The 17,866-nt window shown below is 35.5% G+C and overlaps 1 protein-coding gene across 1 annotated transcript in view; it reads right to left on the reverse strand.

Annotated features, from left to right (window-relative positions):
* Window positions 1-787: 787 nt before the first annotated feature.
* LOC136038908 (uncharacterized) overlaps window positions 788-17,866 on the reverse strand; it is a 36,247-nt gene continuing 19,168 nt past the window's right edge. The window contains exons 5-6 of the mRNA XM_065722389.1: window positions 15,867-16,087; window positions 788-2,760 (exon numbers count right to left, since the gene is read on the reverse strand). Coding sequence (XP_065578461.1) covers window positions 2,665-2,760; window positions 15,867-16,087 — 317 coding nt within the window. The 3' untranslated portion in view covers window positions 788-2,664. The remainder of the gene's footprint in view (window positions 2,761-15,866; window positions 16,088-17,866) is intronic.

Below are 17,866 nucleotides of genomic sequence, written 5' to 3' on the forward strand. Positions count from 1 at the left end.
ATGATAGTCACGATGTGTGTATCTGTGCGATCTGTCTCCAATCCTGTAATTATAGTTTAAGTCAGAAATTAAAAAAAAACTAATTATTTTTTCTTATTTTAGTTATATCCGTCTCAGTTGTACAAATTCCTCCTTTAAGAGTAAGCGAGGTTGGCACGCTAGACTCAAAGTCCTTTGTCCGGAAGGGTAGGGGTTGTGTCCAGGTGTCGCTAATTATTAGGTTTGGGACTGGGGTCAGCGGTGTGAATATATAAGTTCAGCTAGAATTAAACCAGCTCCAAATAAGTACCTTGAGAAACATGGAGGGAAAACACGGGAAGCGTCAGGTGATTTGCCCCCCACCCAAGCATTGCACTACCGGCCAAAGGTAGAGAGTAAGGGGATGCGTAACTGCGCTACAGACTATTTGTCAGCATGCAAATAAGTTTGTGTTTGAGTTGGGGGTCATATTTCGTGATGAATATTCTGTTCATTTTTTTTTATCGTCGTGGTGACGAGAATTTAGAGGCCCCATCACCATAGCCGTTGGCCCTAATCCTGATCTTAAAAAGGTATAGCTAGGACAAAACTATTACTTCCAACATAGTATAGGGTGGACATGTCTACTGATAAATGTTCTAATGAAAAGAGTATGAGAATTTTAAATTACATTCTTGTTTGCTACATGGTTACATTACCCTATCATCTAGAAATGAAGAGAAAAAAGCGTCTCTAGTATAGACCTTTGTTGCCCATATAGTTATGTTGTCCAATCACCTCCTTTCCGCTCAAGCGGTTTGTGAAATTATTTTAATCCGGTTTTGCAAACATTTTATTCGATAATCTAGGCTATAAAAGTTACACCACTTTCTGGAAAACTCATTTTAAAACCTCCAATGAAAAGTATAAACATAGAAATAGCAGCGATTTTTGTGCGGCAACTATTACATAATGCATTACAAAAACGTCACAACATGGTTACAACGCGGCAACTACATTGATATCGGTAATTCTAAAGGCGTTACGTTACACAGTATAAATTATGGCAAAAAATTGAAAATTATTTTCAGGTGTTTTAAATATTATTAAAGTTTGTGCTTCCTGTACAAATTTTTGGAATGCTATTTTCTGCAATCCTACGGTTTTAACGTTTCAACGTCAGAAGACAATTTTGCTATTCTATTGTCCTAGATAACTTCGAAGACCACACTGCCTTTCCATGACGAAAGTAAAACAGTTCAAAATAGGGATGATACCTTTTTATTGACAGTGAATAGATATAGAATTATTTAACTGGATGTTTCGAGCACATATACAGTGTTCGTCATCAGCAGTAAAACTAAAAGACATGAATAAAAATAAGCAAAATTTATTTCTCAGCTATGTTCCGAAAACATATCTTTAACATGTATAATAAAAATGATTTGGAAAATTAAAGATATGTTCCGAAAACATATAATTAATATTCCAAATCATTTTATTTTGTTTGAAAATGTTTCTTTGATTTCTAGGGACCAAGGTTTAAAGCAAATTTTCAGGGAAACAATCGAAATTAAAAAAATTCTATGCAAGAATAATTCCATAAACAGAGATACAGGTGAATTTGGATTGAACTCAATTTATGGTAATTTACTGAGGTCAAATAAAGTAAATATCACCTCACCTAAGAGCTATGACCTCTGTCCACGTAATATGTCAGATAATTCTAATGAACCGGAATCGAAAAGGTCAAAGAGATTTGCCTCCGCTGTTGCATTGAAAAAAATAAGAGCAATAAACTATATGTAATTAGTTTATTGGGTATAAATTTTTTTTATTTTTATTCATGTCTTTTAGTTTTACTGCTGATGACGAACACTGTATATGTGCTCGAAATGTCCAGTTAAATAATTCTATATCTATTCACTGTCAATAAAAAGGTATCATCCCTATTTTGAACTGTTTTACATTCTATTATCCATTAGCTCATATGGACTGTTACCTATATGCCAGATTAAGACATTGTCTACAATAAACGCCAATTTATGAAGTTTATTTTGTATTTTTTCTTTAGATTGGGAAATAGACTGAAAAAGAATTTCAGCTATGCGAAATTTTTAAGCAAGTATATATAATTTTCTAGGAAAGGGTCTGGGGAATATCACAATTCTGACATGGTAAATGGAGGAATCCTGTAAAATCTCTAAATTGTTACGATGGTTCTTACGTCGATGTTCAAACGAGAAATTGCAGTCGTATTGTCACTAACTCTAGGCACACCACTTTCTTCTCTTTGAAGATAAAAAAACCGTTATTTTAGACATTTTACAAAAACCAAGTTCTAGTGGTGTTTCACATAAAGTTTTCACAAAAAAAAATATGTTATTGTCAGACTCGTGCCCTGATCTCTTAAAACCTCTAAAACACTCTAAATAAGACAGAAAACATCCTGGATCAATCCGTAGAACGTGCTTATTTTGGGAGACTAGTCTATAATGTCAGTTTTTAAGAAAATATCCCATAAAAAGCTTGGTAAATAATCGCTCCTAATACACGTTTTCTATAAATCTCATTAAAAAATATCTCGAATAAATCTCAATTCTAAATCTATAAATCTCGATTCAAAAAATGTCACATAACGCCTTTTGAATTACCACTACCAATGCTTAATTCTCTTGTGTCAGCTCCTTGGTTAATTCTCTTCTCCTACTTTGAATCAGGAGGGAGACGTCTCTTTAACAACATGTTCACAGATTCCATAATTTTCGCGTCAGATCGCCAAGACACTTCCCACCACGGAGCCTATAGAAAAGGAAAATACAGTTATGAAAACCCCCATTTGGAGATTTAAAATCAAATCCTTAGTTTTTGAAGCATGCAACCACACAAACACCAATAATAGAGTAGCCGAGGCAGTTCGTGACCTAAGAGCAAAATTATCCTATTCTGCAAAACATGAAAATTTTGGAAATTTTCAGCAATTTAGTGAAATTTATTGATTTACAATTTACAATTTAGTGAAAAATTTACAATTTACATATTTACTAAATAATTACATAATTTTAAATTTAAATAATTAATAATAATTAATAATTTTAAATTTACAATTTACTAAATTTACAATTTAGTGAAATTTTTTCCACTCTTCCGAATAGTTAATGCCTGGACTGTGTATAACCCTCTGTCGCTTAGCAACAGATATATAACGCTCTGGGTTATTAAAATTGTATCAGCTTAATATCTACATAAAATAAGGGGAATAGGGCTATTTCGCCCGAAGGATAATTTTACTCTGAGGATAAGTGCTGACGTTTTGATTTGCGTAATCTTTTCATGTTACTACGCAACATCATATCTGTTGCTTAAGCCCTTTTTTTAGGTAGATATTAAGCTGATATAATTTTAATAACCCAGAGCGTTCCATACCTGACCCGAAATTGGGCATAACATAATTTAAGAACTAGATATTAGGTTGTTGTTGTGAATAATTTAATTGGAATTTCTTGTTTTTTACTTAAGCACAAAAAAACTATTTTTTCAAAATCTAGCGGGGGGTGATTTTGTCCTTTTTCAATTTTTCAATAAAAATAAAAAACAACGACTTTTCAATGAAAATATCGAAACAGGTATATTCAAAATCTCAGGGGGGGAATATCGGGGGAGTAAATGAAATCCCTCCCCCGTAATTGACATCACTGCACAATACTGGGGCAATAAACAAAACAAAAATGAATTCAAAAAAATTCCAGGAATCATTTTCTTTTAACAATTCTCTGAAGGCAGCAAATCAGTGATATTTTTTAGCTGACTCGAGCAGAGTGTTCCAGGAAGTATGAGAGGCGTCAGGGGATTGATATCCAATCTGACAGATAGAAGGAGTAGAATTCAAATTTTGACAGAACTAATAGTTACGTATAGTTAAAGTATCTATCAAATGCACACTATTTGCCGGGAAAATAGTCTACAAGAAATAAAAAAAATGAACTTTTTAGCTCATCTTTCAACCTCGAACTTTATTTTGAAAAAAAGAAATCACCAGTGCAACAACAAAAACACAGAAACAAATCCACACCATGATAAAAAAAAGACAGAAGGAGAAAGGAAGACTGTTTTCCTACTTTAGTAAATTAAATAGATCAGTATTTGAACGATGCCTTAACCTTACTCATCCATTCAATTACATAGGTCAAACAGCATAGCCAAACACAATCAACCGCAAAGAATAATCCATGGGCAGGCAGTCGTGTCGTAAGTAAGTAGAAGATATGTCACTGACGACCTTTGTATAAGGGTTTCATAGAAAGGGTATTTAGTGTTCCTCAAAAACCTGTGCACTAGGGTAAATATTGCTTCTAAATCGATACATTCTTTAATCGACTCTCTTTAAGCAGTTGCGTGATTTCGTCGAAGTCCTGGGGGGTAGGGCACAATTGGAGCTGATTTTTCATTGTCAGGTGAAAATGACAGTGAAAAACAAGCCATATATTACCATAAAGGCAATATATATATTGCCTTAATATAGCCTCAATATATATAAATTTTAGGTGGGCGGTGGCATCTGGGATCTGGAGGACAGTTGCCCCCTCCTCTGGAGCAAATTAAGTCCCTGTCTTTAAACCAGCTATTGCGTATATGTATACGCAATAGCTGGTTTAAAGACAGGGAAACAGCCTCATATTTTTGCTGTTTTTTCTCGGAAACAGCCTCATATTTTTTTTTAAATATTGGTACCCTAAGATTTAATGGCCTAAATAATGATCTAGGTGAGTCATGAGTTGGAGAAAACTCGTTTAGAGCCTTAATTTTAGAAAAAAATCATATCAGTGACGTCACTTTTACACAAATTTCAAAAGAAAAAAAAATATATCATTTTCCCCTAGAAGTGGTGGTGTCGTTTTAATATCCATGACACATGCAAAATTACACAGGATGGCGAATTACTCTCAACAACTAAAGAAAAAGGCATGGAACAAGAAAGAGCAAAAATCACACTGAATTGCAAACGAAAATGATGCACAGTGACATCTGCGGTTAGAAAAAAAACGAAATTATGAAGGAACGTGTCAGTTAGCGTGCGTGAGTCTGTGTAGGATAAACAGGAAGGATAAATTGAATTGATGCTAGAATTACTTAATTAAATAGAAATTGCATATTTTTTACCCTTAATGAAGAAGTGATATTTTAGCGTCTACAAAGATACACAGGAAGGAGAAAATGAATTCACGCCTGAATCGTTTAACTACCCTGGGATGTAATGAAGCTATTTTGCCTTCTGTGAAGGATAAACAGGAAAGAGGAATTGGATTTATGGCAGAAAAAGAATCATGTGAGTGACGCCGCATTTATACACCTTCAAAGAGCCAAAACTACATCCTTTTTTCCTAGGGGGTGATCATATTCGTTTTAGTATTTATGACACATGCAAAATTACAAAAGATGGCAAATTACTTCGAACAGCTAAAGAACAAGGCATGGAACTAGAAACAGTAAAGACTAGATTAAATTGGAAATTAAAATACTGCACAATGAAATCTGCAGTTAGAAGAGAAAGCAAAATTACAATAGAATAAAGGAACGTGTTAGTTTAGCGTATGTGAATCTGTAAAGGATAAAAAGGAAGAAGGAATCGGTTATTAGTATCTATGACATATGCAAAATTACATAAGCTGAACAATGACTCATTACTGCTAAAAAGAAGGCATTGAAGAAGAGACTGCCTAAATCACTTTGCACTGGAATTGACAATGGGGCTTAAAACAATGAATAACACAAGAATTATGCTATTGCGTAACTTTGACATTTCAAAAATTACAATGGATTAAGGAGCATGTGATTTTAACGTCTGTAAAAGATAAACAGGAAGGAGGAGTTGAATTCATGCCATAATTTCTTAATTCAATTGAAATTTATGATTTGCGGCCCCATGACTTGAAAATAAAGAACAAAACGGAAATTATCCCAATGCGTAATTTAGATATTCCAGAGGGTATAGAAATTAGAACATTCCAGGTTGTTAATGACTCACGTAATTAAAGGAAATTTATAACGAACAGGGAAAAGATGGAAAAGAACTCTTTTGGTATCTAAGGCGTCACGCGACATTGCACATGATTTTGAATAAATCCTAACAGCTAAAGGAAAAGGCATGGAAAAATGTCCGAGATAACGATGGATGAAAATGAATCACAATGAGATCTGTGGCTAGAAGACATGCAACAACAAGCATTACAACGAATCCCAAATGAAAATGACGGAGAAATCTGCGGGTAGAAGATAAGCGACAGGGATGATCACATGGAATCATAAACAAAATCTCCGGTTAGATGAGAAGCAACAGTGAGAATCACAACTAGCGCCAGGAAAAAACAATCCTATAAAATGGGTTATTCTTTGATGCATTAACAGGAAGGAGGAACTGAATTCACGCTAGAATTTTTTAATTCACTTGAAATTGCTGATTTTACCTCTAGTGACTTAAAACTGAAGAATAAGACGATTATACTGATGCGTGATTATAGTACCAAATATATACAAGCTTGCCGTGTGCCGGGGCCCAGGTGAAGTCCAGGCTTCCGGTGCTATTTAATTAAACTCAGTTACCAAGTAAAACAAAAGAAATATAAAAATGTTTACCAGTCCCTCAACAGTATAGCCTTTAACATCTAATATGGTGGGACAATTCTTCCCTTTTAAATACAATAAATTTTAGGAAAATTTCAATTCAATGTTACGTTTGAATAACCTAAATAACATTTTAGTTTAAGAATAACTGACACATAATATAGCAAATGCTCCAGACTGCATTCACCGTATACCGAAATAGAGACAATACCATAGATGTCGATACTCAACGGGGCTGTATCGCAGTTAAACAAACATAACATTTTCTCTGAAACTCGTTTCTACCATTATCGTCTCGTTGCCTTTGTGCCTCAGTGAACGATAATAGAATTGTGTAGTTAATAGTAGTTAACAATAACACTATAAATAATAGTCAATGGAAGAAGTATATGTCAAACAATCAGAGTCAAATTGAAGTTTTTTCCAATACAGAGCCAAACAGCAAAGTGTCTGCAAGTTTGTATTAAATGCATGCTGTACGAACAGGAGTCAATATTTTGAAGTTGATACAACGGTGGCGTCAATTGGGGGGTGGGAGAGGCAGGGGCCTGTACACTCGAAATTTTCTGCTCCCACCGGATTTTGAAGAACACCTTTATTTTGAATTTTTAATCGAAAATGCCCTTTTTTGGTATTTTACCTTAAAACAGAGAAAACGATAAATTTACCCCTTGCCCCAGATTTTTGTGAACTTACGCCAGTGCTCCGTAAGCCCTCCATTTACTTTCCTGATAGTGAACTATCAGAGAGTTAAATTATGCGTTCATGCCTTGATGTTCAGTAATCATAGTCAAATTAACATTTTTCTTTTCCTAGTGTGACAAGGGTCTAATAGCGATCGATACTAATGGGTATCTTCACCAAGGAACAAGAAGGATTTAGGACTTGTTTTAAAAGAGACAATAAAACAGCGTCCCTTAGATCGACCCTTTTCCATTTTGAAGCATTACACGAGCCCTTGAGCATCATTGGAAAAAGAGGAAAGTTCCGATTTTGCGAGTTAAAGTGTGTAAAATTCTGCTCACGATGTCTATCCATGGTAATGGCGTTACAGGTGACAGTGAATTGTGTTTGAGGCGACTGCAGCACAAAATACCATAAAACGGCACTTTGTTATGGCATGATTTGCTTTATTAGGCAAAGAGGTACTAGATTTTTTTTTCTCATTTCCGTGCAAATGAGCCTCTCCAATACTTTGTGACCTTTAATTCAATGTTTTCATTAGTTTTAATTTTGATGCAAAGACCGTCGTCGATATTCTACTTCCATTTGTTCAATGCTATCATTGCTAGTGAAACAAGAGCTAAGGGCTCATATGGCACTTGTGACGAGGTCGGAAGAGCCAAGAGCTCATATTGCATGAGCTCTAGCAAAATTCTAAGAATTAATAGATGGATTTAAAAAGAAAATCAGAGGCTTATTGCCGGTCGGGATTTAAAATAAGAGCTCTGAGAACAAGGTCCTTCTAAATATAAAAATTCATTAAGATCCGATCACCCACTCGTAAATTCCACTTTTTTCTAATTTTTCCTCTCCTTTCAGCCCCCTAGATGGTCGAATCGGTGAAAACAACTTTATCAAGTCAATTTGTGCAGGTCCCTGACACGCCTACCAATTTTCATCATCCTAGCACATCCAGAAGCACTAAACTCGCCAAAGCACTGAACCTCCCTAAATCTCCCAAAGAGAGCGGATCCAGTCAAGTTAAGTCAATCACGTATCTACGACATTTGCTTATTCTACCCACCAAGTTTCATCATGATCTCTCCACTCTAAGCGTTTTCCAAGGTTTCTGGTTTCACCATCTAACTCCGCCCAATGTCACCAGATCTGGTCGGGATTTAAAAGAAGAGCTTTGAGCCATGAGTTCCTTCTAAATATCAAATTTCATTCAGATCTGGTCACCTATTCTTAAGCTAAAAATACCTCAATTTTTCTAATTTTTCCGAATTAACACCCCCCCCCCCCAACTCCCTCAAAGAGAGCGGATCCGTTCCAATTATATCAATCACGTATCTAGAACTTGTGTTTATTCTTCCCATCAAGTTTCATTCCGATCTCTCAACTCTAAGTGTTTTCCAAGATTCCCGGTTTCCAAGATTTCTGTTTCCCCCTCCAACCCCCTATGTCCCCAGATCCGATTCGAATTAAAAATGGAGCATCTAAGAAATAAGATCTTTCTATATATCAAGTTTCATTACGATCCAATCACCCATGCGTAAGATAAAGAAGCCTCAATTTTCACGTTTTCCAAGATTTGCAGTTTCCCCCTCCAACTCCCCCCAATGTCACCGGATCTGGTCAGAATTTATAATAAAAGCTCTGAGACACGATATCCTTCTAAATATCAAATTTCGTTAAGATCAGATCACCCGTTTGTAAGTTAAAAATACCTCTTTTTTCTATTTTTTCCGAATTAACCGTCCCCGTCCCCTCCCCCCAGATGGTCGAATCGGGGAAATGACTATTTCTAATTTAATCTGGTCTGGTCCTGATATACCTGCCAAATTTCATCGTCCTAGCTTATCTGGAAGTGCCAAAACTAGCAAAACTGGGACCGACAGACAGACAGACCGACATAATTTGCGATCGCTATATGTCACTTGGTTAATACCAAGTGCCATAAACAAGGATGCATAATATCGCTGCTACCCACGAAAAAACAATTTTCCTTCTCTTCAAAATGGGGAGCTGTGTACCCAGAGCTTGGGGGTTTTCAATAACGACAATTTCTTCTCGGCGCCTCTTCCACGATAATTACGTTCCAAGCGATGCCAACCAAATTTTGTTTTAAGTCTTTGGCTTTGAAATGCATGTAGGCCAAACTCATATGCCAATTAGAATAGAATAAATTTATTCACTGCAACAGCTGGAGTTAACATGAGCATGTCAAGACTCAAAAAAAGCAGACACAAAACAAGGATCAAAAACAGGAAACTAATAAATAGCAACACAAAAATATTAAAGCAGCATGTGTTGCTTCAAGGTCAATAAATTCAAATGAATCATAAATAAAATTAAATTAAATTAATAAGTCGAGAGTCAATTTTCACGGTTAACATAATGGCCACTTATACAGAATATTAAAAATATAAATGCACTCACAATAATTCAGAAGTACTCACAGACAAACACCTGACATAAACTGTATCAAACATTAAATATTAATCAAGGTAATATTTTTAAAATACCGAGTAAAATAAGGGACAAACGATTTGCAATATCTCTCGGTACTACAGGCTGGGTAAGTCATTAACTGTGGACTATTCATTTTTATTTGTCAGAGTCTAGTGACTGGTCCTTCAGTAGGGGGGCTATCACGGTTGAGTAGCAGACCACGATAAGTTGGAGAATTTAAACAATTTGGTCCAAATCGATAAGTCAACTCATGTCTGCGACTATCAAGTGAATTCGGGTTGAATTGTTTTAGTCAATTATCATATGTTGAGTAGCTGTGTCCAAGTATAATTTTTACAGCTCTTTTTCGTACCAAATCAAGTCTATCTGACTGATTTTTCGTCAAACCCGGATGTGAAGCTGGACATGCATGCTAAAGAGAAGGTCTAACATAGCTGCAGTATACAGACTTTAAAACCTCAGTTGGTACATCAAATCTCTTCAGGTTGGAAAATCAATGCTAAAGTGAGCCGCCTTTTTTAGTCAGATAGCCAACGTGTGAGTTCCATCTTAAATCCTCGTCTAGAACTATTCGAAGTATTGGAACAGTTTTCTTTGTCGGCAGTAGGGAATTGATAGAAGAGTGGTTGTCAACCTTTAGGAATGAAAAAGTCATATAAGAGCTCTTAGTTTCGCTGACCGTCAGTTTTACCTTTCCTAATTCAGCTTTTAGGTCCATAAAATTCTCGTCAAGTCAGACTGTTCGGTAGTTGGAGGACTTAGTCGTAGTGATAAGACACTTAAATCGTCAGCAAATTTAAAACGTTCGCGAATTGTTGCTAAAATACGGTTAAAAACAATAAGAAAAGAAGTGAGCCTAATTTTGTCCCTTGTGGCAAACCAAAAAAAAAGAAAAAAAAAAAAACAAGATGGCTCGTGATCAGGGAGTTGGACACACTGATATCTTTTAAAAAGAAAGCTAGCAAGCATGTGTGCAACAAATGGACGGGCATCCATATCCTTAGCTTCTTTGACTACTTCGTTATGGTGAAGACTTAAAAAAGCCTTAGCTTTGTCAGCAAATTATGCATCAACATGAGCCCTATATTTTCTAAATGTTTAAGGATGGTATCCAACAATTCAAGCAAATAATAAACAATATTATTCCCAGGTCTAAATCTAAATTGTTGGGAATCTATAGTATCATTTATGTCCTTAAATAAAAAATAAAAAATAAAACTTTCAAACAGTTTTGAAAGAGCCTTTTCATATTGACCTCATATCAGTAATGTCCTTAGGGGCCCTGCGCTTGGGGTAACATACGCCTGTTTGAAAATGCTTGGGAAAACACCATCAATAGCACATTGGTTAAAATTGCTGTTAAAGGAGTAGATAAAAGATTAGCACGCTAAATAGTCAGTTTAATCGGTATCTCACTAGGGTAACTAGATTTAAGAGAATCAAGTGCCTTCAACATTTGTGTCGACTGAACTAATCTCTATGATAGGGATATTTGAAACTGAGTCATTAGGTGGTAATATTGTCAGTCGCGGATGAATTTTACGAACTGATGCAACAAATCATTAATTCCACTAGGTAGCAGAGGTTTACCATTATCATTCCTCACTTGTACTTTGGTCACTTTTTTAACGATAATGTTCTGAACTGTATCATGGAACTTTCTTGGGTTGGATTAGTATATTTTGCTTATTATTTTAGAACCGTCTTACTTACTTGAACATCTTACTTTATACAAAATTGTGTTTCTTAATCTTTTGAAATCTTCCTTAGGTCCAGCTAAATGCAATTCATACCTCAGTTTTATTCAGATCCGGAATATCTTGAGTAATCCAGGGTCTTTCATTAAATTTCACATATTTTCTTTTTTTTGTGGGAAATTTTAAAGTATTTTTCGAACAGTTCCTAACAGAACAAACTTGCCATTTTGTCACCATCAGACAATAAGAGCCATTTCTTGTAAAGAATTACTAGCTGAGTAGGGAAGGGCCTGTATACCACACTTTTTTTGGTTTATTTGAGATAAAATGATTAGTGTACCCAAGCAAAACACAGGTGGTCACTCATACCTAAAGGGGGACGGATAATGTAACTAGGGTGCCGTAATATTTGTTTTCTTGTTGGCACATTGACAACCTGCTTTAGTGAGAGAGAATCGCTTAGCCATTTGGGATCTAAGCCATTAACGTCACCACGCATTATGATACCAGCGTTAGGATACAAGGATCGTACTTTGTCAGAGCGATTCCGTAAGCAATTCACAAAGTCTTTACGATAAGGGCCACAGGGTGGACAGTAAACAACATACTACCAGTGATGCCACATCCTAAGGTAGCCTCTTAGGCCTACATCACAAGAGGATCGACAATTAATACCACAACCATGTGTTACTGCAATGTCATCAGGTGTCATTCTTGGTTTGAAACAGGTATCATATCCGTAAAATGCAACAGGCTCTTCAGTCGCGGACCATGATTCACAGATACAAGCAATATCAACAAGTTCATTTTCCAAGCATAGTTCAACCTCTTCCATTTTGTTCATAAGTGACCAGACATTTGACATCAGTATTTTCGGAAACGAATATTTTGGATGAATGAAAGGTTTTACACGGAGGTCCCGAATTTGTTTGCCAACACAAGAATTTAATCAGTTAATCACTTGCTTGGAACTTGATCAGTTCCAAGTTGAAAACTCGGAAAAAATGGTTTGAAGGAAGGGCGATTCTTTGATTTCTTTAAAATTCCATACCTGTTGGTTTTTTGGACCAGAAGGATTGGCAGAATGCTTGATAATGTTGGTTCTTGTCAGTTTCTCCAGGATTTCAATAGCGAGAGTGGCTGATATGATGGAGCAGGGATGTGCATTGGCTGATTTAAGACAGGCGGTATGAGATTCAAACTCATAAGCGGGACTGGATATAGCTGTCTCTGGCAGTCTTGTATCAACTTTCACTCCCTGTTTTTGGACTTCGCAATTCACTCTTGGAACGTAGCTTTTTCCTTCTGCGGAAAATGAGATGCACATTAGGACAAGAGTTCATGAAAAAAAGCCATGAGTAAACTTTTTATACAGAGATTTGTGTGGCAGAAGACAACGCTCGTCAGGGCAGATGCCTTCGAAAAATCCACGCAAACATGGAAAAACGTGCAATTCTCCGCCTTTCTACAGCCTCCACTTATGTGAATTCTGCAGACACGTCACCCGGGAATATGATCCGCTGCAAGAGCCTCTTCATCTGTATGAAAAGACTGAGGATACTGTAGTCCCGTTTGAGTGGCTTGACTGGTAACACAGCAACTGCACTGAACAGATACATCAGTACTGGAATAATTTGAGCTGGTTTTATTACCCTGGTTCATGGTAAAAGGGTGGGTATACAAAAAAACGGACATATTTTTATATTCATTTTTGTTACGTTTTTACGAGTCAGACAATCATTTCGGGGGGGGGGGGTCGAAACCCTATCCCCTGGATACGGCATTGCCCTGATTTAAACACTTTTCACAGGTAAAAAGAAAGAATCGTCCCGAGGGCTTCTGCAGAGCAAGGACTATGTCTGCATCAATTGTAGTGCAGGCCGGATACATGCAATGAAAGCAATGATGACAATCAAACGAGGTGCTGTCTTTTGTCGGTTCGTCACATATGAGGCAACTCTACCAGGTACTTTCGTTTAGTCATTTTCACGGTTCAACGTGGCAACACTGACGAAAACATGTTACTGCCTTAACTGCCTTAACTACCTGAGCAGTATTTTCTTTATACCGTTATATTTTCTATAGCAGCCATAAGTCTCGGTGAAATACCAGGAGTGAATGGTGATTTTGTCAACAAGTTTTCACTTGGGAAAATAGTTTTCGTCATTAATTGATCATTGTTCATCTCGTTGTCATTTGGCTGTTTTTTTTTTTATTTTAGTTAGAGCACATGTTTTTGGTGAATCTATTTTGCGTACAAATTACACACACGGAGGTCTTCTTTAAGTCGTTTGAGTACATAGTTTTTCCACAGCTAAAATGAGACCATTTATTACATTTGATATACTGCACGCCACCTGTTTTGCTAGTTATTGCTTTTCAGCAGATGGCACAATATTCAGGGTCCATAAACCATACCGCTGCTCTGCACACATAGTTCAATCTTCAAAGGTAATTAAATCTCTTTGTCCAAGTAACGTACGTATTAAGCGACTAAATCCCAGGAGATTTAATATTCAAGAACTTACTTTATATTCAAGTTACAAAAATGTCAATAGCAAGTAAATAAAATAATCAGATTATAAACGTCTCTAGGGAAATCATACAGGTTAAACTCTAACTTTATTGAAAAGTTAATATCCAAAATAAGGTGTTTACACAATGAACTTTCTACAAAGACCGCATGGTTTATTATAGATTATAGGCTACCTGATTTAACCAAAGTTCACAGGTTTTTTTTTATGTAGTTAAATACTCTGAAGTCTATACCCAAGCTGAGACGACATATTAATAAACAGCGACTACCTGAGACATAAAAACTGTAAAAAATAACTATTCTCATCAACGTTTAAAAGAAGAAGAAAACTTTTCAATGACAGTCAAATGTTATCTGACTTTGGCATTGTCCCAAACCTTTGCCTGACTTAATTTTATTCAAAATGATGATTACACAGCAGTGGCACCAGTTCACGAAAATATAGGGCGGAGAGGAACAGGGGCGGATCTAGAGCAAAATCTTTGGGGGGGGGCAATGTGACAAAGGTGCCAACAATTTACAAATGTATTCTAAAATAAAGAGTGAAAGAAAGAAAAAAAAAGTGAAAGAGGGCGGGAAAAATATCTGAGGGGGAGGCAGGCCCCCCTGGATCTGCCAGTGGGATGGAAGTATTTTTCAAAATTTAGAGGGGGAATTTTTCAATTTTTAATGAAAATACCAGAAAATAGTTCTTTTCACCAAATAGTTTTTTTTTCGAGCAGGTCTAATAGCCAGATATTTAAATTGTCAATATTTGATGCATTTGAATGCTTCGACGTTGGAATTATATTCGTCTGGAAAAAGCGAAGATTTTGAATATGCTAAACGGTTCATTAAAGACTATATAGGCTACCTTATTTTACCAAAAGTTCAAACTCAGGGGCGTAGCGCCAGCATTTTTATTGGGGGGGGGGCAAGAATTTTGTTCGAGCGCTACTGAAGAAAAGTTACCATTTATCGAAGACTAGGTTAAATTCAAAATGTTACACAATGCATAATAAAAAATTAACACATACTAAATAAACATAACATTAAGTACTGGTGCTCAAGCTTTTACTAAAATCATCAACTAAAATAATTATAATTTAAATTACTAAAATAATTCAATGTTAGTTGACCAACAAGTTGACTGGCATTGCAAGGGAAATAAGCGTCTAAAGCCTAAAAGGGCCTGTCTGTCTAGAGTGTTAGGCGAGTGAACCCATTTATAAGCTAACACAGTTGGGCTAACAAAAATCAGTTAAATATTGATTCACCAATATTTAGTTGACAGTCTGTGTTTGTGTCTTGGGTTTGACTGTCTAGGCTTGTCACAAGCTCAGGGAGTATTACCAACAAAAATCACCAGATAGTCAGTAAAATGGTATTACCCCAGACTAGGCAGCTGAGAAAAAAAAAACTGTGTTTAATTAATTAATTTAAATTTTGCAACTGGAACCGCTGAGGATAATCCACAGACCTTATATGAGGGGTTGACTATAGAAAAAAAATTGCGAAAAATAAAATTGGCTGAGAATGCTGGACTGAGCTGAGGCAATGAATAGGTACTATTCAGAAAATGATTGGAGAGGGCGGGCACCCCCTCCCCACCTCTCCTGAAGAGAGAAGCTTGAATGCTATGCGGCAGAAATGGGCTAGATGGGATCCTCTCCCATTAGACCGAGCTTTAGGATCCCATGGAAAATTTTAAAAATAATGGTATAATATAAGAACTACGTTTTTCTGATTTTAGAACCAATATGTTTTTATTCTACGTATTGCTCATTTAAAATCAAATCATATGAATAACATAATTTTTTATATAAGTTTATATTAAACCCTAGTTTCTGATAAAAAAAAAATAATCCATCGTCAAGACCTTTGGAAGGATATGAGAAAATAAAATGAGATATCCTATAGGAAAAAAGAAAACATACCTCAATAACATGGTAGCCTAACTTCCGAAGCAAGTTCAGTCGCTGAGAGAAGGCAGCAATAGGCTGCTGCGAGTCACTTTGGTACTTATTTTTCATTCCTAGAACAACTACATTCCATTTTAATTGATTATCAGTTGGTTTTCTGATTATCTCATCGGATTTTTTGTATTCTTCAGGTAACGGGATTCGTACACCATCTTCAGTCTCGCAAAAAACTACGTCTAAGGAATATATATTAGTCATTAGTCTATACAATATACACCAAGGAGTACAACTGCACAGAATATGTTTAGGTAATAATATACACAAAATAAAACAATTATCATTTAAAAAAAAAACTCTTAAAAACAAATACATATCGTAATACCCAAAACAAAGCAGTGTATCTTCGAAAAACGGCATCTACTATGCTCGAGATCTCAGATGTTTTCCCAAACTTCCACTAAAGATGGTTGGATTATCCAAATCGCTAAATAAACGTAAAAAAAGTCAATTTTTTTTTATTTTGCTTCAACGGTCGTGTATTTATGAACGTTTATTTCAAGGAATTTCCAAGATACCAATTTTCATATGGGTAAAATCGTGGATAGTAAAAGCACTGATTACAGGAGAAGAGAAATAAAATTTTCAAGGGATCAGATTTTTTTCGAGATTGATCTTTTTTTCCTTTTATAGGAGTTAAATAAGAGGAATTAAACTACTAACAATATATGTATGAGATTTCTGGGACATGAAACTGCAAATTCTAGGAAAAAACTAATAATTATCCAGTCCAACATTGTAATAATGGTACGTGCTTGTTAGGAGTTAAACTACTAACAATATATGTATGAGATTTTCGGGACATAAAACTGCAATTACCAGGAAAAAAACTAATAATTATCCAGTTCAACATTGTAATAATGGTACATGCTTGTTATCCAATCTAACTATTATAATTTTAGAAAATCCAGACCCAAGAAACTTATCTAAAGAAGCGAAAAATAACAAATTGCGCAAACGAGAAGATTGTTGGACCCATGCTCTCGGTACAGCTTATCCTTCTGGGCTAAATGATCGAGTAGCTAAATATGGAGATATGTCCGATGTCGTTGCTAATTGTATTAATGGTTCAACTGAGTACCCTTCTTTTAATTGTCCCATTAAACGTAAAAACCGATTAAGAGGATATAGGAAAAATAATAGAAAAAATTGTTTGGAATTAAATGTATTTTTAATTCATTTATGTCAGATGTTTGAGACTAATGGTATGGCTGGTTTAATAAAATTATTCTGGATTGCAAAAAATAATACAACGGATAATTCTAAAACTAAATTAATTTACAATGCAGTTTGCATTTTAGCTAAAGCAAAATTTATTTCAAACTATAATAAATTGTTTTAAATTATTTTTCTAACCCAATTAAAAGAAAAAGAAAAAACCGCAACAGATTAATCTAATGAAACTATACGGGCAATTAAATCGTTTCGAATAGAAGACTCTAAATCCAAACCTTATTATTAAAACTAACGTTAAATATCAAGGCCATAATTAATTTCAAAAGAAAATATAAGATGATTTTTCTGGGGAAAAAATAAATGTCAGATTCTCTCCTTTGTTAAATTTAGTTCAGTGCCAAAATTGAGTTAAGCTTTACAATATTCTGAAATATGATTTGTAAAACCAGTTTAAAGTTTCACTAACAGCGCTCGCTTAAAATGTACACTGTTTCCGAAACTTCTCTAGTGTGGCTACATTGTGGTGCTAAGTGAACAAATAAAGTAAGGTACATACTGTACATTCGATGATTAACCTAATGTATTTGATTTTTATTTGATATTTTTGGTAAAACAAATGAATTTGATTAGTCAAAACGGATGCTTTCGATTTTCGCTCCAGTCACGGCCAGTTCCTCCTACCTGCTAATGAGGTTTGGTATTGCAGCACTTACTGCAACCCCAAAAGTGGTGTGGTTTTACCACCTGCTAATGAGGTTTGGTATTGCAGCAGCTGCTGCGAC

Source organism: Artemia franciscana, chromosome 18 (genome assembly GCF_032884065.1).
Source record: "Artemia franciscana chromosome 18, ASM3288406v1, whole genome shotgun sequence".
Classification (NCBI taxonomy): Eukaryota; Metazoa; Arthropoda; class Branchiopoda; order Anostraca; family Artemiidae; genus Artemia; species Artemia franciscana.